General features: G+C 39.7%; 1 protein-coding gene across 12 annotated transcripts in view; it reads right to left on the reverse strand.

Moving 5' to 3' along the window:
- The window catches only part of LOC109936392 (bcl-2-associated transcription factor 1), a 72,309-nt gene that overhangs the window by 40,497 nt on the left and 10,955 nt on the right, over positions 1-20,857 (reverse strand). For all 12 annotated transcript variants that reach the window (XM_048596498.1, XM_048596501.1, XM_048596497.1 and 9 more), the window contains 3 exons: positions 12,234-12,384; positions 9,131-10,051; positions 5,559-6,299 (listed from right to left, as the gene is read on the reverse strand). In XM_048596498.1, coding sequence (XP_048452455.1) covers positions 5,559-6,299; positions 9,131-10,051; positions 12,234-12,343 — 1,772 coding nt within the window. In that variant the 5' untranslated portion in view covers positions 12,344-12,384. The remainder of the gene's footprint in view (positions 1-5,558; positions 6,300-9,130; positions 10,052-12,233; positions 12,385-20,857) is intronic.

Raw genomic sequence — 20,857 nt, forward strand, 5'->3', positions numbered from 1 at the left:
TAATTGGTGAGTTTGCAGAGTCTAATAGGTGCTTCCTTGTGCAGAAATCTCAAAAGGTTACAGCAAGTAATTCGGAAAGTTCATATAATTTTATTACTTATCAGAGTGGAAATAGAATACAAAAGTAACAAGGTTATACTCCAGTTAACAGGACATTGGTTGAGACTACATCTGGAGTATGACATACAGTATTGGTCTCCTGATCTAAGGAAAAATGCAACGGAAGCAGTTCAGAGAGAAGGCTGACTAGACTAAAACTGGTACCTTTATTCAAGAAGGGAGAAGGGATAAACCAGGAAACTACAGGCTAGTCAGTGTAACCTTAGTGGTGGGGAAACTATTGGAAAAAAATTCTGCGGACAGAACTAATGTGCATTTGGAGAAGCAGGGATTAATCAAGAACATTCTTTTGTTAAGGGGAGGTCATATCTGACCAACATGACTGAATATTTTGAAGAGGTGACAAGCAACGTATTTGATGTAGTCTACTTGGACTTCAGTGAGGCTTTTGATAAGGTGCCACAAGGAAGAGTGATAGTGAAGAGCCCATGGATTCCAAGGAAATTTGGCTAATTAGATCTAGAACTGGCCGAGTGATAGGTGTGCATGTCTACTGATCCCTTAAAGTAGTAGGACAGGGAGATAAAGTGGGGAAGGTGACAAACGAGATACTTGCCTTTATCAGCTGAGGCCAAGAGTTTAAGAGCAGGAAAGTTATGCTGGAACTGTATAAAACTATAGTACAGCTACAGTAGTGTGTGCAAATCTGCAATCTACAATCTACATTATAGGAGGAATATGACTGCACTGGAGAAGGTACAGAAGATACTTACCACAGTATTGTCTGGGGTGCAGAGTTTTAGTTAAGAAGAGTTATAAAGTGGGGCTGCTTTCCTTGGAGCAGAGGAGACTAAGAAGGGAGACAATTCCAACGTATAAGGAAGTTCTCTCCTTGGTGGTGGGGTCAATGACCAGGGTAAAGAGCAGGAGAGGAGATGCGAGGAACACCTCTTTCACCCGGAGGGTGGTGGGAATCTGGAACTTGCTACCTCAGGGTGATAGACGCAGGAACTCCCAAAACATTTTAGTAGCATTCAGATGCACATTTCCAATGCCAAGTCATATAAGACTATGGGCCAAGTATTGGAAAATGGGATTTGAATGTTTAGGTGCATATTTTTGGCTGGCACAGACACGATAAGTCACAAAAGGCCTTTCTGTGTTCTGGAAATCTCTATAATTCTATGACAAATATCTGAAATGGACAGGTTGTCTTATGGAGGAAAGGTTGGCTAGGCTTGGATCCACTGGAGTTTAAAAGAATAAAAGACAACTTGATTGGAACTTAAGATCCTGAGCAGTCTTGACAGAGTTCACATTGGAAAGGACTTGTAGACACATCTACAACCTAGGCATCACTCATTTAAAGATAAGGAGAAATGTTTTCTCAGAAGTTCCTGAGTCTTTAAAGCAGTTTCTCAAAAGGCAGTGAAAGCAGAGTCCTTGTATCTTAAGACAAAGGTAAATAGGTGCTTGTTAATAAAGGGTCCAAAAGATTACTGGGGCTAGGCAGGAATGTGGTGTAATCAAATCAGCCACTAGCTTACTGGATGACACAGCAGACTGGAAGGGTTTACTCCAGTTCCTAATTCGTATGTCTGTCTTCTTTAATTCAAACTAAAATACAGTACTTAGGAGAGAGAATTTTGTTTTCTTAACTCATTCATGGGATGAGAGCATCACTGGCAGGCCCAGCATTTATTGCCTATCCCTCGTTGCCCTCAAGAAGGTGGTGGTGAGCCGATTTTGTGAACTGCTGCAGTCCATTTGGTATACCCACAATGCCATTTGAAAGGGAGTTTCAGGAATTTGACCCAGCGAATAAGCAGCAATGCATTTCCACGTCAGGATGCTAAGTGGCTTGGAGGCGAATGTGAAGGTAAACTTGCAGGTAGTGGTCTTGTTCCCTTGTATCTGCTGCCCTAAATAGTAGTGGTTGTGGATTTGGAATGTGCTGTCTCAGGAGGAAGTCCATTTGATCTCATGCCAAGTCTACCTGGAAACAAACTCATGCCACCTGCTTGTTATGCAGATAAATATTTGAACTGAAACTTATGTAAAATAAGGAGCATGTTTTAACAATTGAACAGTGGGAAGGTGCTGACTGGCCTTACTGCTGTCTGAACTCAGACTCTCGGGCAGTCAGAACGAAGGATTTAAAGAAGTCCAAAAGCAGGTACTACTATGCTAGGCAAAGGAAAAGGACTACTTTTCAGTCCATCAACAAGTGAAATGTTGAGGAGGACAGTGAAGAAACAAGGGTTGTGGAGAGTTGAAACTAAGAAGTCATCAGAGAGTACCTTGGAAGCAGAGAAGATTGAGTGAAGAGGAATTATTTTTTAAAAATAAAAAGGTTCTGCAAGATTCACCCTGAACAGTCAGAAAGAAGAGATCTTGCTAATTCCAGGGCAGCTTGCAATTTTCAGCAGGAATGTAGACTTGCATTTAGAGTACAGTATAAATATATAAACAGAACGGTTGCAAGTTAAAATGGGAAACCTTTTTCAGAAGGTTAACGTATCAGTTGTCTACTAATCTAAGTTGATGAGGGTGCTTGTTACAGTCAAAATCTTAAAATGTGAATTTTTACTTATTCCCAGGATAAGGGCTTTGTTGGCTTGGCCAGCATTTATTACCCATCCCAAATGCCCTGGAGGTGGTGGTAGTGAACTGCCTTTTTGAACTGCTGCAGTACTTTGAAGGTAGGCACACCTACAATTCTACTAGAGAGACAATTGCAGGATTTTGAACAGCGAGTGAAAGAATACCAATATATTTCCAAGCCAGGATCTTGTTCATGTAAGTCACTGTGCAATCCACCAAGATGGTCACTGGGAAATTCATCTCTCTTTGAAAGTCATCTGTCTCAAGATCGATAACAAAATTTGAAAATTGCCAGTGGTGTTGGATAGAAAAAGAAGGGCCACACTGTATCACAGTGGATTGAACTCACTGGCTGTCTAGGTTAATGTCTCACCTGCTCCAGATAACCATGTCAATATGAGAAACACATCATTTGGGAAGAAATAATATGTCACTATTGCAGCCACTTTGATCAATTGGTCTTTAAAAGTCATATGTCAATAGATCTCAGAATGAAAAATGAAGCAGAAAGACTCAGTATGAATATACCATGACTTTAAAATAAGGAGGCCTGAATTGGAAAAGATCTTTCAACACTGAATTACATGTTTAAGAACTGGAAAAATCAAACATACAGCAGGTAAACTTTCCCTGTTCCATCAGCACATGAGAATACACTACATTTACTTCTTTGCTGTTTCTCAATTGAAGGGAAAATAAGAAGTAGCATCTACAGTATACTTTACTCCAAAGTTAACTGCACAGCTACATTTGCCAGTCTGTCCCCCAGTCAAGCTGCATATATATTTACAGGTCTGGTATTACATTCTTCAACAGTAACTTGTCTACACCAAAAAAAAAGTTCAATTCTTTGGACAACAGTTCTGTATGAATATTCTGAGGAAGTCACATCTCTGAATTTATGAGAAGGCCATGTGACGTGACAGAATATTTCCAAACAACACCTTGCCTTCCACCAAAGGAGATGTCCTGTTAATCTAAAAATTCCACCAGTACTATAAGCAAATGAAAATCTGTGAAGGGAATTTACTGAAGCAGTGAAGGACTTTTCTTTCTCAACTCTCACCATTACTCCCTCCTTGAATTATTCATTCATTCATGGAAAGTGGAAATCATCGGGTATCACTGATTGTCCTGGAGTGTAAGCCATCCTCAAACAGGTGCAGTCCAGTCTAGTGGTTTCGATGCACCATTTCAAAGGGAATCCAGAGTCACTTTTTTAAAATTCATTCGTGGGATATCAGCATTAGTGTTTGGGCCAACATTTATTGTCCATCCCTTATTATCCTTGAACTATGTGGTTTACTTTGCCAGTTGAGGACAATGAAGAGTCAACCACATTGCTGTGGATCCAAAGGACAGAGAGGCAGAACTTATTTAAAACAATAATCAACAGTAGTTACATGGTCGCCATTAAAACAGCATTTTGTTTGATTCCAGACTTTCATTGAAGTCAAATGTCATCATCTGCTGTGCTGAGATTCAAACCCATATCCCAGAACATTAACCTAGGGTTCTGGATATTATCATTCCGCCACCATCACTGCCTCCCTAAGCCATATAGGCCAGACTAGGTAAAGGTAGCCAGGTCTCCTTTCTTAAATGATATAGCAAACCATTTATAGTTTTATAATAATCCATTAATTTTGTGGTCACCATTATTGAAATTATATTTTAATTCCAGGTTTATTTAAAATACTGAATTTAAATTCCACATTTATTCCACGGTAGAATTTGAATTCACATCTCTGCACTAAGTGAGCAAAATCAGCTATGCTACTACAACTGGACTCTAACTCATTTCATAAAATCAAAACAAACGTGAAATAACACTCATTTCCCTTGGCTTATGATGCCTTCCAAAGTCTTGTTTGACCCAAGACATATTTTCTAAATGAAATGAAACTACATTTTGTTCCAAAAGGTCTAATGACTGAATAGCTTTCCTATGCATAGCTAATTCCAATTTTACAGATTGGTAACGACCAGAAGACATGGGCTTAGCAGTTCTCCATTCCTTTGACAATTGAGAACCTCCAAAACACACCATTGACTGTTGTCTGTCGTCTTCAAAAACAGAGGTGAACTAGTACATAACCGGAGCTAAAATCACACTATATAGGAGATAATTCTCTTTATGGAAAAATAATCTAAACTCTCAATTTCCTGAAGAGATACCCTTCGCCAAAGCCAGTCAGAGAGGATTCTTACAAGCCAATTTTGTTTCCCTACACTGGTCCTTGGTGCTTACTGCTTTTCATACATCATCAAGACGATATGTCTGTAAGGTGGTTTGAGAGCTGCGAGGTGGGAGGGAAAGGCAAGTGTTCAACCATGATACATCTTACAATTGTGATGTTATGATGGACTAATTCTGTACCCATTAGATTTCAAAATTAACTCAATTTGTCTGCAAGTAATTTTTGACATGTCAAGCCAGGAAATCTATTCTTGGGAGCTCTGTCAATTTTGTTTTAATATTTTTAATCAACCTGTTTGGACATGTTGTGATACATCTGTGGCAGGAGACACTTAAATCCCAACTTTCTGGCCCAGAGATAAGGACTGTACCATTGTGTCATAAGAGACAGAGCTGAATGGCAAAGACAAAAGGTGCTGAATAATTCAAATCTAAAATCAACAGATTACATGTGTTTTTACTGTGATCACGTGGTATTCATTTGTGACATTTTTAAGTACAAAATGAATTTTTGTAAATGATCACTATTAAATCACTCAAAAATATTATTTATAATCAATTAGTTTTACTAATCTCAATTGCAAACAAGATATAAAAAGGAGGGAATAAACTAATTGCATCTATGACTAAGTGATAAATCAACAAGAAAGGCAAATTCAACAAACAAACAACACAAAGAAAAGCAGCAACTTACCGTACAGAGTCTTCAAAATGGGGTGCAGTCATTTTCAATTTCACTTCAGGCTGACAGGATGTAGTGGCTAGAGGTTTTATTCTGGGTGGACTTTCCTCTGTGAAAGACGTTTTGTCCCTTTCTCGAACATCTGTGTTCTTCTGCTGCGGGAGTGAGGAGCTTGGATCATACAGCTCTTTGAATGTTTCACCTTTCACTGGCTCAGGTGATACAGGTTCTTTCTTTGGTGCTGCTCTTTCCTCATATTTTTTCTCTGCATATTTGTCTTCTTCCCTAAGTTTCTCTTTTGCTGCACTAGATGAAAAGCTAGCCACATTAAATTTGTAAGACCTCTCATCTTCATACCTTTCATGGTCTTTTGTTCCTTTGACTACAATTTTTGTTTTATATTTACTTTCTTCATAGTCAAAATCCCAATGAGACTCCGTTCCATAACCCTTTTCCTTCTCTGCTTGATTGGTCACACTGTACTGATATTTAGGTCTGTAATGATCTAATTCATCAGATATTGCATCCACAACACACTGTCTGTGCCTTTCTGGGGACTCCGTTAAATATGGCATTTTTTCTGCTTCTTTTCTAAAGTACTCACCTTTAGAACTACTATAGTCTATTCCTTTATCACCCCATTCCCTCCCCCTTGCCTTATCTTTCTCCAGTCCTCTTTCTTTTTGAGTATCTTTCTCTCTTCCATCTCCTCTGTCCAACACAAAGGTCCTATTCTCCTCATCCTCGGCATACCTATTTACAAGATAAAAACAATAAGAAATTCAACAAAAAAAATCTGCATATTTTAAAGTCTGACTTATTAAAAAGCTTGATTGCTAATGAAACAGGAATTAGTGTCTGTTAAAGAACAAAATGTTCTTAAGTCAACATTAATCATCACTTCTCTCATGCTTTCAGTCTACAAGAAAAATTCAGGTAAGTTAAAAAAATTCCTTTTTCAAAATATAATTTAATGCTATTTATAGGAATTCTTTGGTTCATTTGGTCTAATTTCTATACTTGATGATTTACTGGCATCTCCAATTTCTCAAATCAGGTCAAAACCAAAAGTATCAAGATGAATTTTGATCACAGATATCAGCACTTAGCAAGTTTAGAATCAATTCAGTAAGTTAATAGCAAAAAGAAAAGCAGAGCAAATAGAGGGTAATTACCATTGCACAAAATCAATTTAACCAGTCCCACCTCTATGTGCAATGTTCTCTCTCTCCAGATGTTTGTCCAAATCCTCTTTTGAAAACCATGAGCAAATGTGTCTCCACCACCTTCTCAGGCAGTGAATTCTGGATCCTACCAATTTGCAGCATAAAATATGTTTTCCCTTATGTTATCATTTAATATTTTTTCCTTATTCTTGAATTATTCAAAATGGCACCAGATCATCTTGACAAATGAAAGCTTTTCACTGTATTTTATTGCATTCTTACTGTAAAATATGTGAATAAAAACCATTCATTATAATCATTTTGAATCTGCGACCACCACTTCACAAACCATCCTTCAGTGTGTACAGTTTCTCTTATCTACTCTGTCTAGGCCTTGCCTGATTTTGAACATAATTACAAAAATTCCTCTAGACATTCTCCATTAAGGAGAACAAACACTGCTTTGGCAATTTTTCCATATTACTGAAATCCTTCATTCGTGGAACCATTCCTGTAAGTCTTTTCTGCGCCTGCTGAAAAGTCTTTACATAATTTCTTATGTGTGGTGCCTAGAATTGGAGATAATGGCCCAGATATTCCAAAGACCAGATAGTTGCTGTATCAGCGCTAACTGGATTGCGCACTCGGACTCTGTAGAATCCCAGACATTGCAGACTCTGTGGGAACTGCACAGGAAATTGAAGATTGCAATGGGCAAATTCTGCATTTGGAACTCTCCAAAACGATCCATTGAAATCAGAGAATTTGGAAGGTTCCCCTTCAATTAAGCTTATAGGTACCCTGGAAAAGTTTAAGATTTAAAAACCTAGTCTAACTCAGGGGTAAGTATTAATCTGACACATCAACTCACCACTTGTTTCCCCTGACTCCTTGAACATATTGATAAAATTAGGGAATAAGATGGGTTTTTACAACATCATAATAATGGTGATAACAAAGTGGAACTGACAACAGCTAAACTTGAATTAAAATTTGATTATTATCAGCTGCTCAGCAATGTTATTACACACCTCTAGAACAAATGGGTTTGAACCTGGGCCTCCTAGTATAGGGGTAGGGACTCTACCTCTGTGCCACAAGAGAGCCCTTATTTACATTATATTTAAATTAAATGAAAATTCCATCAACTATCACAGTGGGATATGAACTCAGATCATTAGCCTGTGTCTCCAACTTAATACTGCAGTAACATAACCAATACATCACCATCTGCCCCATTCAGGTAACTTGCTGGTTTCAGAATTGTGGGAGAATAGATTATCTCTTGTTTAAGATGGTCAATGCCTAGCTAGCACTTACATGGTATGAATATTTCTGGTCTCTTTTTGATCCAAGCCTGAATATTATTCAGGCCATGCTGCACGAGAGTATAGACTGTTTCATGCAAAAATGTAAAACTTAAGTTACCAATTTTGTTTTGATTTTGGGCAATGAAAGTGAAAGAAGCTACAACAAGCACTAGAAATTTGGTCCATTGCATGTAAAATAGATTAGTCATAGCATAATTTGTACATGAAGGCAATAAAATTTATAACACAGACTGGAAAGATGAAGGTTGTTTTAATTCATTGATTTAAGGGATATCTGTGTTGATTTATGACCTTCTCACTTTTTCTACGAAAGGATAAAGTTTTCAATACTTTAACATTACCATAAAGTTTTACAATAAAGCATCCACCTCATTCTCTTATTTGATAGCCAGTGCTTGGGTTTAGTTTCAGTGCTATTTTCAACTAGCAGAGGAGAGCGGTGAATTTTTTAAAAAAAATTTTAAGTAGGATAAGATACATGGCAAATGTGTAAAAATATCTTACTTTCTGGGCCAATTCTCTCTCGCAAGTTCAGGAGAGATGCCAACACTCACTGCGTCTCTCCATCTAGAAACCAATTGGGCAAAGTACCAATACACTGACTCGCTTTCCCCAGGCACGACCAAGCAAGGTGCATACTGTCTTTCTCTACAGTACAGTCACATAAGATGTCCCACTCCACAACTGTTCCATAAAAACTCATCTTATCCTCACAACATGTGGAAGTGGGGAATAAAGCCGAGCACCATGCTGATCCTGAAAAACACCTCTGGAAACATAAGCAAGGTACGTTTACTGCATGGGCAGTACTTTGGAACATGGGCAAGGGCTTTGCTGGACAGCTGAAGGCAAAGGGAGTCCAACAAATTTAACATAGCTGGAAGGACTTGGGGATTGAGTTGGGAAAGTGTGTGTGGGATGATTTTTTTTTGGGGGGTGCAGATCTGGGAAATGGGATGAAACTTTTAGATAGTTGGTTTCTTCAAATAATTTTTTGAACACACATATTCTAAAAGTACACTTCAGAATTTAAACGACTGTTGAGAACAAAAATTGTCTTCAGAAGGCAATAGTGGAAACCACTTACCTTTTTAGGTACTTGGCTTTAAGGAGCTCTTGGTCCACAGTATCACCAGAAAAGGCAGACAGTTTCAGTCGAACATCTTCCTTTGGAACACTGTGTTGAACTGAAACAATTTTTGTAGGGCTTTTTCGTATTGGACTACACTGAGAAGGACTGTATTGGGATGCACTATGCCCAGAGGAGCTATGCTGTTCAGGAGTGTGCTGCAAACTGGAGGATGGTGGACTTACTTGTGATGAGCTCAGCCTAGGTGGCACAGCTTGCAACAAACTATGACGGGAAGGAACAGAACGTGTTGGACTGAGACTAGTTGGGCTGGGAAGTGAAGACAGACTATGATGAGACCTTGGACTATTGTCATTGTATGTTGAAAGTCCTGCCCAACTCTCACTTCGAACTGGAGGAGTTTTACGAAACTCACTATGCACCTTAGTAGAATCAGATTCATATTTCACATCTGTCACAGATTTTTCTGTTTGCTTGATCTTTCCTGATTCATCTTGAGAAACTGTCCCTTCTGCTTTCTTTCCACGTTTGTCCAGGGACCTGCGTCGTTTAGAAGCCACTGGGGATCTGCTGTGGCGTGATGAGGAACGGGAAGACGATGAGCCACGTGACCTAGCAGAGGACGATCGGTGTGATTGTCGAGATCGACTTCTGGATCGTTGAGATATGGATCTACGTTTTGGTGTTCTTGACCTTGAACGGCCTCGTCGTGGACTACGAGACTGCCTTCGATTCTGCCAGTTTAGTCTATAACCACCTCGATAATATCGTGGCCCTCCTTGATAATATCCTCTCCCTCTTCCACGATAGCCATAAGGGCGTCTCATTCCTCTATTACCACGATAATCCCGATAATCTCTTGAATAGTTCCGATCTCTACTGCGAGATCGTGAATAGGATCTGGAACGAGATCTAGAACTGAGAGAATCCACAAAAGAAGTGTCACAACAAACATCACTATTTATCCCATAAGTAGTTCAGATCACAAAAAGCAATGTGAATTATAATACAATAAGTTTTCCATTGCATTATACGTTGGTCAACTTAAAGATATTCAAGCTCATAAGTGTATAAAATTTTTTCCCCCTTTTAACTCTCAAGCTACAAAAAGTTAAAAGATCACAGAAACAGTGCCAGAGTACAGAGAAATTTGATTAAAAGCAACTAAACCACTCTAAACATTCAAGTAAACATTCTTCCAATGCATTCCTCAATATCAACTGGAATATTCTGGAGACCATTTCCTTTCAATATGCTGAAAAATCAATTCAAATAAATTGTGAAACATATTCAAAAAATACACCAAGGCTTTTAACCAAACTACAATGTATTTGACTTTAAGAACATATACTATTCAACCAACCCAGCTCATTCCTTCCAGACTACATACAATTTTCCCTATCAGGTTAGCTGCCATTCATCTCGCTGCTGTTCCTGGATCTTGTCGTGTACAAAAGGGATGTCGTATTTGCCTACATAAGTCACTGCACTTCAAAAAAGGAGGTTCATTGCAAGAGAAGTGCTTTGAGATGTTTGACAGACGTATTAAGTTGCTATATAAATGAAAGCTTTTTTGTCTTTAATGATGGAGTCTACTCAACCCACTCAATCTTCAAAATCCAACTTCTGAAAGAAAAACAAAGACAGAAGAAAGGCAGCTGACTAAGACCTATGTTACTGGATTTGTTACAGAAATTGAATCAAGTTTTAATCCTGAGCAATTATACTCTATATGCTCCTCAAAATATTTCTGTACTCTTTCAAAGAAACACAAACCCAATAATACAAATGTCACCTGGAGGGTTTTTTATTCCATCAAATGCAGCCTTTCGTTTGATTGTTATTGTTCTTACCCTTTCTTGTAACTAGTGAGTACAATGCCTTCAAAATGATGATTAAAATGAAGATCAAACACTATTACGTTTTTCAAAATATTTAACTATTTTTATATTGAATTTTTTTTGAACCTTTAACAAATTGCAGCACTACTTATTGTTCAGACCTGGAAATGAGACACTGCAATTAGGATTGCATAACCTTTCAAGTTACACCAAAAAATTAATTTGTAAAGGAGCTTGCTTCTTCCATCTCTGAACAAGAGAATAAATTTAGTCAGTAATAGGGTTTGCATAATACTTCAAATTACAAAACTGCCCCAAAAAAAAAAGTTAGTCACAATTAATTCCAAAGTTTAGGAGCAAATGTAAAAAGTAACATGAGGAACGTTATGGTAAAACCATTCATACAGTTAACAAAAGCTATCGTACGGATATCTCTCCACAGACACCAAATTCAAAAAAATATGCCTGTATTACAGAAAAAATTGAAACTGTAAAAACTGCAATGTAAAGAAATAATGTGTGTCAATGGAAATTCTTGAAAGTTATGATATGAAGCACGACGAGGCTTTCACTTTTGGGCTCTGGATTTGAATCAATGCTCATCAACTGAGATTGCAGCAATTTATAGTAATCAGACTTAACCCAAGTCTTTGCTGATTGAATTCCAAGCGTAAAACGAACCACTAATTAATGGAGTCACCTGTAATTGCAATGAAATGTGGTACAATCATAGATTTTTAAAAGACTGGGTAGTTGTTCCATTTTGCAAATATTTGGTGCCTGAAAAAAAATGTTCCGTTTAGTATAATATTGCTGGCTTTTCCTACCACATGTTAACATTTCAATATTTCAAATAATTCTGCACTTTGGTTTTAAAAAGTAATTGTTAATTATACTTCCATTGTTTTTGAGAGAGCAAAAAACTTTGCAGTAGATTATACACATTGCAGAATAGGCATGAAATTTTGAAATCAGACCTGCTTGTACTTTGTCTGATTTGAAAGCTGGATTCTGAGCCTTGAACGTGCAAAGCCATTCCATTCCTAGTATCCACACCCTCACTCTGCGAAAGCACTTTGTTAAGAAAATTTCACAAATCTTTTGTGCCCTACAGTTCTGATTATTCTTAAACACATAAACCAAGTTTGCAATAAAACATCAATTGATACCAACATGAAAGTCCATCAAAACATTTTGTAAAAACACATTAAAAATTATGGATCTTGCATCAAAATGTAACCAGCATCCAAAATGATTACCTATATCGTTTTTTCCTGGAACGTGATCTAGAATGAGACCTCGATCTAGAGCTGGATCGAGAACGAGATCTTGATCTCGATGAATGAGATCGGGAGTTAGATCGAACCATTCTGATGTTCAAATTTTACTTTAGAAAAGAAAATGCAGAACCTGAAAAAGAGAAAAGTCTTATGTTTTATAGCTTACCTTTAAAAACGAGCTTAACATTAAAGGGCTACACTTAAAATAAGCTTATTAGCGTACACTTCACATTCATACTTAATCACACTTTTCAGATTAACATTTTCAAAGCAGTAAACTGTGTCATCATTTGCTGATGTGTACCTCATATTTTGTTTCTTCACCCAATTTTTTTTTGTAGTTTCATTTGACAAAAGGAAGGTGAATTTGTCATCAGTTGGAGGGCAGAGATGCCAGACATTAATGTCTTTCATATTCCATGTGTGTAACTATTTGGCTAAAATGAAAATGAGGTTGCCACTTCCCTATTTAAACTAATGTAGCAGGGGGATGGGAACCAAATGAGGAGGTTAGTGCACAGTAAGGAGGTAGTAACTAAAGCCTGTAAGGAACTAAATATTGAAGTCTGTGACTAAGGGGACGAGTAGGCAGAGAGCAGATGATGAACACAAAGGGACAGGTGGTCTGAGGTGCATTTGTTTTAATGCGAGAAGTGTAGTCAGTAAGGCAGATGAACTTAGGGCTTGGATTAGTACCTGGGAGTATGATGTTATTGCTATTACTGAGACTTGGTTGAGGGAAGGGCAAGATTGGCAACTAAATATCCCAGGATATAGATGCTTCAGGCAGGATAGAGAAGGAGATAAAAAGGGTGGAGGAGTTGTATTACTGGTCAAAGAGGATAGCAAAATTCAGCAGGAGCTGGGGAATGTGGATTGGAAGCAGCTGTTGAGGGTAAATCCCCATTTGATATGTGGGAGGCTTTTATCCCAAGTTACTGAGGGAAGCGAGAGAGGAAATAGCTGGGGCCTAAATAGCTGGGGAGGGCACTACGGAGGATTCAAGCAGTGAGGCAATATGGGCAGAGCTCAGAAATAGGAAGGGTGCGGTAACAATGTTGGGGCTGTACTACAGGCCTCCCAACAGCGAGCGTGAGATAGAGGTACAAATATGTAGACAGATTATGGAAAGATGTAGGAGCAACAGGGTGGTGGTGATGGGAGATTTTAAGTTTCCCAACATTGACTGGGATTCACTTAGTGTTAGGGATTTAGATGGAGCAGAATTTGTAAGGACCATCCAGGAGGGTTTTCTAGAGCAGTATGTAAATAGTCCAACTCGGGAAGGGGCCATACTGGACCTGGTGTCTGGGAATGAGCCTGGCCAGGTGGTTGAAGTTTCAGTAGGGGATTACTTTGGGAATAGCGATCACAATTCCGTAAGTTTTAGAATACTCATGGACAAAGACGAGAGTGGTCCTAAAGGAAGAGTGCTGAATTGGGGAAAGGCCAACTATGGCAAAATTCAGCAGGAGCTGGGGAATATGGATTGGGAGCAGCTGTTGAGGGTAAATCCACATTTGATATGTGGGAGGCTTTTAAAGAGAGGTGGATTAGAGTGCAGGACAGACATGTCCCTGTGAAAACGAGGGATAGAAAGTGCAAGATTAGGGAACCATGGATGACAGGTGAAATTGTGAGACTAGCAAAGAGGAAAAAGGAAGCATACATAAGGTCTAGGCAACCGAAAACAGACAAAGCTTTGGAAGAATATCGGGAAAGTAGGACCAATCTGAAACGAGGAATTAAGAGGGCTAAAAGGGGTCATGAAATATCTTTTGCAAACAGGGTTAAGGAAAGTCCCAAAGCCTTTTGTTCCTACATAAGGAGCAAGAGGGTAACTAGAGAAAGGGTTGGCCCACTCAAGGACAAAGGAGGGAAGTTACGCGAGGAGTCAGAGAAAATGAGTGAGATTCTTAATGAGTACTTTGCGTCGGTATTCACTGAGGAGAGGGACATGATGGATGTTGAGGTTAGGGATAGATGTTTGATTACTCTCGGTCAAGTCGGCATAAGGAGGGGGCAAGTATTGGATATTCTAAAAGGCATTAGGGTGGACAAGTCCTCAGGTCCAGATGGGATCTATCCCAGGACACTGAGGGAAGCGAGACAGGAAATAGCTAGGGCCTTAACAGATATCTTTGCAGCATCCCCGGAGCGTGGGTGAGGTCCCGGAGGACTAGAGAATTGCTAATGTTGTCCCCTTGTTTAAGAAGGGTAGCAAGTAATTATAGACCGGTGAGCCTGACGTCAGTGGTGGGGAAGCTGCTGGAGAAGATACTGAGGGATAGGATCTATTTACTTTTGAAAGAAAATGGGCTTATTAGTGATAGGCAACATGGTTTTGTGCAGGGAAGGTCATGTCTTACCAAATTGATAGAATTCTTTGAGGAAGTGACAAAGTCGATAGATGAGGGAAGGGCTGTGGATGTCATATACATGGACCTCAGTAAGGCGTTTGATAAGGTTCCCCATGGTAGGCTGATGGAGAAAGTGAAGTCGCATGGGGTTCAGGGTGTACTAGCTAGATGGACAGAGAACTGGCTGGGCAACAGGAGACAGAGAGTTGTAGTGGAAGGGAGTTTCTCAAAATGGAGAACTGTGACCAGTGGTGATCCACAGGGATCCGTGTTGGGACTACTGTTGTTTGTGATATACATAAATGATCTGGAGGAAGATATAGATGGTCTGATTAGCAAGTTTGCAGATGACACTAAGATTGGTGGAGTAGCAGATAGTGAAGGGGACTGTCGGAGAATGCAGCAGAATATAGATAGATTGGAGAGCTGGGCGGAGAAATGGCAGATGGAGGTCAATCCAGGCAAATGCGAGGTGATGCATTTTGGAAGATCCAATTCAAGAGTGAACTCTACGGTAAATGGAAAAGCCCTGGGGAAAATTGATACACAGAGAGATCTGGGTGTTCAGGTCCATTGTACCCTGAAGGTGGCAATGCAGGTCGATAGAGTGGTCAAAAAGGCATACGGCATGCTTTCATTCATCGGACGGGGTATTGAGTACATGTGTTAGCAGGTCATGTTACAGTTGTATAGGACTTTGGTTCGACCACATTTGGAATACTGCATACAGTTCTGGTCACCACATTACCAAAAGAATGTGGATGCTTTGGAGAGGGCACAGAGGAGGTTCACCAGGATGTTGCCTGGTATGGAGGGCGCTAGCTATGAAGAGAGGTTGAGTAGATTAGGATTATTTACATTAGAAAGACGGAGGTTGAGGGGGGACCTGATTGAGGTCTACAAAATCATGAGAGGTATAGACAGGGTGGATAGCAAGAAGCTTTTTCCCCCCAGAGTGGGGCACTCAATTACTAGGGGTCACGATTTCAAGGGGAGAGGGGAAAAGTTTAAGGGAGATATGCGTGGAAAGTTCTTTACGCAGAGGGTGGTGGGTGCCTGGAACACGTTGCCAGCGGAGGTGATAGAGGCGGGCACGATAGCGTCATTTAAGATGTATCTAGACAGATACATGAATGGGCAGGGAACAGAGGGATACAGATCCTTGGAAAATAGGCGACAGGTTTAGATAGAGGATCTGGATCGGCGCAGGCTTGGAGGGCCGAAGGGCCTGTTCCTGTGCTGTAATTTTCTTTGTTCTTTGTTTGTTCTTTATTCTCTAGTGAAATCCATTGAATATTTAAGTTTTCACTCATCTATACTTTTACAATTCAAGCAACACCTCACTATGATCAAAAGGAAGGACTGCACAGTTACTGTTGGCTTTCGATAATGACCAATAGATATCAATAGTGGGAAACTTAAATGCTAACAAGCCTGGCTTAGATGGTTGAAATATTTTCTCCATCCAGTGACTTTTCTTAAGGCAAGAATCTCACTGAGGAAAGTACTGCCAGTATCATATGAAAAATCATCCTGTCCAAAGTGGTTGACTCATGCCAGCTGATGCAGTTTCAGACCATTCCAAGGAACTAAGTACATTCGAGAAAAGTTACAGCTCTACAAGGGGGAAGGGTGGATTGAAGTGGTATCATCGGCAGAAAGCAGCCCTTCAACCACTTGTCTCCAGTTTCCATATTTATTACAATGCTAGGAGCAGGAGTGTGAGAATATCATTCCTGAAACTCTGTTGAGTAAAGCCATTGCAGGAGATTCTTATACAACAAGATAAATAGGGGCCAGGTAAGAATAATACACTTTAATGGTCTCCAGTAGCCACAAATGATTAAAATATTTTAATGACTCAGCTGTTAAGATAGGACACTGTTTAAGCTTGTCTATTCCTTTAAACGCTAGACACTGCCAAAAGATCCCAGAATTTAACTGCTGCTTGATCAGGCAACGTTGCTGATTAGACAAGCTGATCAGCATCAGGTTGCAACTCTAAAGCACCCACCATTTTCAGTCAATATTATTTTGCATCATTAAATTATAACAGCTGGAGTACGATGCCTGGGTATGCTGTCACTGTGACTGGATTCTTCGGTAGATCAAATTTACCGGACATAATTTACAGAAAAAACAAACGCCTGGAGGCAATAGCATGGCAACTAATTTCAAAGTCAATTGGCTTGGTTTTTTTCTTATTTAACCTATCTTTCTAATCAACCTGTTATTACATACCTCTGGAGCATGTGGGACTTGAATCTAGGCCTCCCTGTCCAGGAGTAGGAACACTACCACTGCACCACAACAGGGCCCCTTGGTTTAAAACTTAAACAAAGCATGGCAATCAACTGTCAAACAGCATTAATGGGTGCATTCTCCATGGCAAGACCTTAACCAATCAAAGTCCACTTGCCAACCAATCAGCACTCTCCACCCATTCATTATAAATGTCTGTTTCCAACTCGAATTGTTATTCCTGCAAATTGTGCTGATAATTGCAACATACAAAACTTTAAAAAAAGTACTTTTTTTTAAGGCAATACATCAGTTTGGTACCAGCAAATAAATATTCGTTGTACTTGTTTCAGTTATACAAAGATCAAATTCAAGGTATCGACATGAGGCTAAACTTACAACTAAGCTATTATTAAGCATATATTTAAGCTGTTCCTGTACAGCTACAATACTGGTATCCATCTGACAAATGTAGAAGATTACCCAAGAGGTTCTGTGGACAATTACAGGAGAATCCAAACTGGCTAATTACTGTCCATCATCAGTAAAGTAATGAAAGGGGTCTTCAACAGAGCTAGCAGTAACTTAAGTTTGGTAAAACGACAGTCAGAATCAGGGGAAAAATTCTGCTGGTTGAAGTTAAGCTAGAAAAAAAGATGATTGTCATTGTTGAAGATGAAACTCAGTCAACTCAGTCTCCCAGAACCATCTTCAGCTGCTTCACATTATATCTTCCCTCTGTTATGAGACGAGAAGTGGAGATGTTCACTGATGATTCAACATCATCCACGACGACTCAGATACCGAAATGAGTCCATGTCTAAATGCAGCAAGACCTGGATAATATCCAGGTTTGGGCTGACAAATGGCAAGTAACATTCATGCCACACAAGTGACCATCACCCTTTGAAATTCAATGATATTACCATTGTTGAATTTCCCCACCTGCAACATCCTGAGGTTATCATTAACAAGAAACTGAACTGGACTAGCCATATAATGTGGCTATAACAGCAAAGCAAAAGCTAGGGGCTTCTGCAGCAAGTAACACCTCCAGACTCACCAAAGCCTGTTCACCGTCTGCAAGGCACAAATCAGGAGTGCGATGGAATACTCCCCACTAGTCTGGATGAGCGCAACTCCAACAACACCAAGAAGGTTTGACACCATCCAGGACAAAATGGCCCACATGACTGGCACTACATCCAAAAAACATTAATTTTGCCCACCACCAACTGTCAGAAGTGCGCACCATCTGCAATATGCACTGTGAAAATTCACCAATGCTTCTTAGGCAAGACCTTCCAAACACATGACCAGCACTATCCAGAAGAACAAGGGCAGTAGATACATGGGGCCACCACCACCCAAAGGTTTCACTCCAAGCCACTCACCAACCTGAGTTGGAAACATATTGCCATTCTTTCAGCGTCACTGGGTCAAAATACTCTAATTCCCTCCCTCAAAAGCATCCCGAGTCACCTACAACAAATGGAATGCAGCAGTTCAAGGTGGCAGCTCTTCACCACCTGCTCCAGGGGAATTACAGATAGGCAATATATGATGACCCAATCAGTGGTGCCTATATCCTACGAAAGCATCTTAAAAAACAAAACAATTGTGTAATGCAGCTGTCAAAGCTCAATTATCTCACCTTATTAACAATTTAAATTTTAACTTTAATAGAATATTTCATGGTACTTGGGATGAAGGAAGGAATGGAAGTGTACCTTCATTGGGATAACTGATTGCCAATTGAAGGTTTACTCAAAAACTTTGGTTCTATAAAAGATAGAGGAGAAGCAAAAGGGTGAACTATAGACTTCTAGAGAATAGGCCAAGATGGTTGACAACACTGCTTCCAAATGTGAAGCAAATGGACAACAGGAAGCACGGAAACCAAACTCAGAAGACTGAAAAACAATGGGATGGTTGAGGGTGCCAAAGTTGGATAGGCTGTAAATTAGGGGCAGAATTCTTGAGGGCCCTCTTGTAGCACAGTGGCAGTTCCCCTCCCCCTGTACTGGGAGGTCCAGGTTTAAGTCTGACCTGCTCCAGAGGTGTATACTAACATCTCTGAACAGGTTGATCAGGAAATATAGATTCTACATTCAATGCAGCATAGACATAAATCCATTACAGATCAAGATGGACTGAGCTTGGTATAGGTGGCTGCAATCTGGACAAATCGGGAAGTTCTTAAGCTGGTGTTGAATAAATTGTATCTAAAAGGCAATGAGCATGGACAAGGTCAGTGACAGTATGTTCAAGGCCACTGTGGTGAATTTGTTCAAAGATTATCTTCCATTCAAATTAGAGATTAGACCTTGGCTTCATTTTGGGGAAAAAATACTTTCTGTTCCTGGAGTATTCTTCTGTACATTGCAATTGGTTACAATTGTTCCAGTATATATAGTTTTAGCAAAATAAAAAGCTGCACGAGACAAAAGCATCATCTGAATCAAAGTTAAGGAAATATGCAAAAGTACAGCTTAATCTTTATGAAGACTTTTGTAATGCTAACCCTTTCCTATCAGTTTCAAACTGAGGATTTATGCTTTACAACTAGATATTCAAAGATTTGGCAAAGAAAATACAAGAAGCCATTAGTTAGCACCAATACGCTCCTCTGTACCAAAAGGAAACAAGAGTCCAAGCTTTTACAACACAGAAAAAGGCCCTTTGGCTCACCACGTCAATGCCAATCATTGAGTATCTATATATCTATCTATTCTAATCTTATTTCTCTAGCACTTAACACGGAGCTTTGTGTGCTATGACATTTCAACTGTTTATCTGAATACTGCTTCAATGTCTCGAGTGTTCCTGATCTTCTAGGCAGTGAGTTCCAGATAGCTAACCAACCGCTGGGCAAAAATGATTTTCCTCAAAACTCCTTTAAACCTCACACCCCTTATCTTAAAACTGTGCACCCGGTTATCAATCGCACCACTAAAGGGAAAAGTTTCTCCCTATCTACTCCACTCATAACTTTGCATAAATCAATCAGGTTTCCCTCAGCCTTCTCTGCTCTGAGGAAAACAACCCTAGCCTAACTAATCACTCTTCACAGCTGAATCACTCCAACCCAAGTGACATTCTCTGCATCCTCTCTAATGTCATCACCAGTACTCAGTCACAGTACTGCAGCTTGGCATAACTAATGTTATATACATCACAACCCCCTTGCTCTTGTATTCAAGGACATGACTAATTGCCTTAAGTATCTTATCTACTTATAGCTTCAAGAATCCATGGACATGCATTCATGGACAAGGCCCTTCTGGTCCTCTGTTCTACTTAGGGTCCTAGCATTCAACATGTACCCCCTTATTTTGGTAGTATTCCCAAAATCACCTCTCACTTTTCAGGATTAAATTCCATTTGCCAGTGTTCAGCCCATCGATATCTGTAGTCTTGTAGTCTAAGACTTTCTTCCTCACTACTTACTACACCACCAAGTAAAAGGCTGTCATTTATTTCAATTACTTCTGCTCTACTATAGCCAACTGTGCTTAATTAGGCTATGTGACATCCACAGAGAGCAAGTTTCAGCCCACAGTAAGCAGCACAGGTCATGTATGCAGAAATCACAGCATTAGGATGTGTACAATTTGGCAGGTAGCCTATGCCATTTCATTAAGAGCAGGTCAGAGTCTGAGAATCTTGCAGCAAGGGACTTACATCCTCACTCCCCAAAAACATGTCCACCATCCACAGGGCACAAGTCAGGAAAGTGACAGAATATGCTCCACTTATCAGGATGGGTACAGCTCCAACAAAACTCAAAAAGCTCAACATCATCCAGGACAAAACAATGCTCTTAACTGGCATCTCATCCACAAATTTAAAACATTCACTCTCTCCAGTACCGGTACCCTGTGACAACAACATGCATAGTCTAAGAAGTGCACTGCAGGAATGTGCCAAGGTCCTTTCTCAGCATCTTCTAAACTCATGGCCTCTCAGCAAGCACATGGAGTACCATCAGCTGCAAGCTCC

This window comes from Rhincodon typus, chromosome 5 (genome assembly GCF_021869965.1).
Source record: "Rhincodon typus isolate 14 chromosome 5, sRhiTyp1.1, whole genome shotgun sequence".
In the NCBI taxonomy this organism is placed as follows: Eukaryota; Metazoa; Chordata; class Chondrichthyes; order Orectolobiformes; family Rhincodontidae; genus Rhincodon; species Rhincodon typus.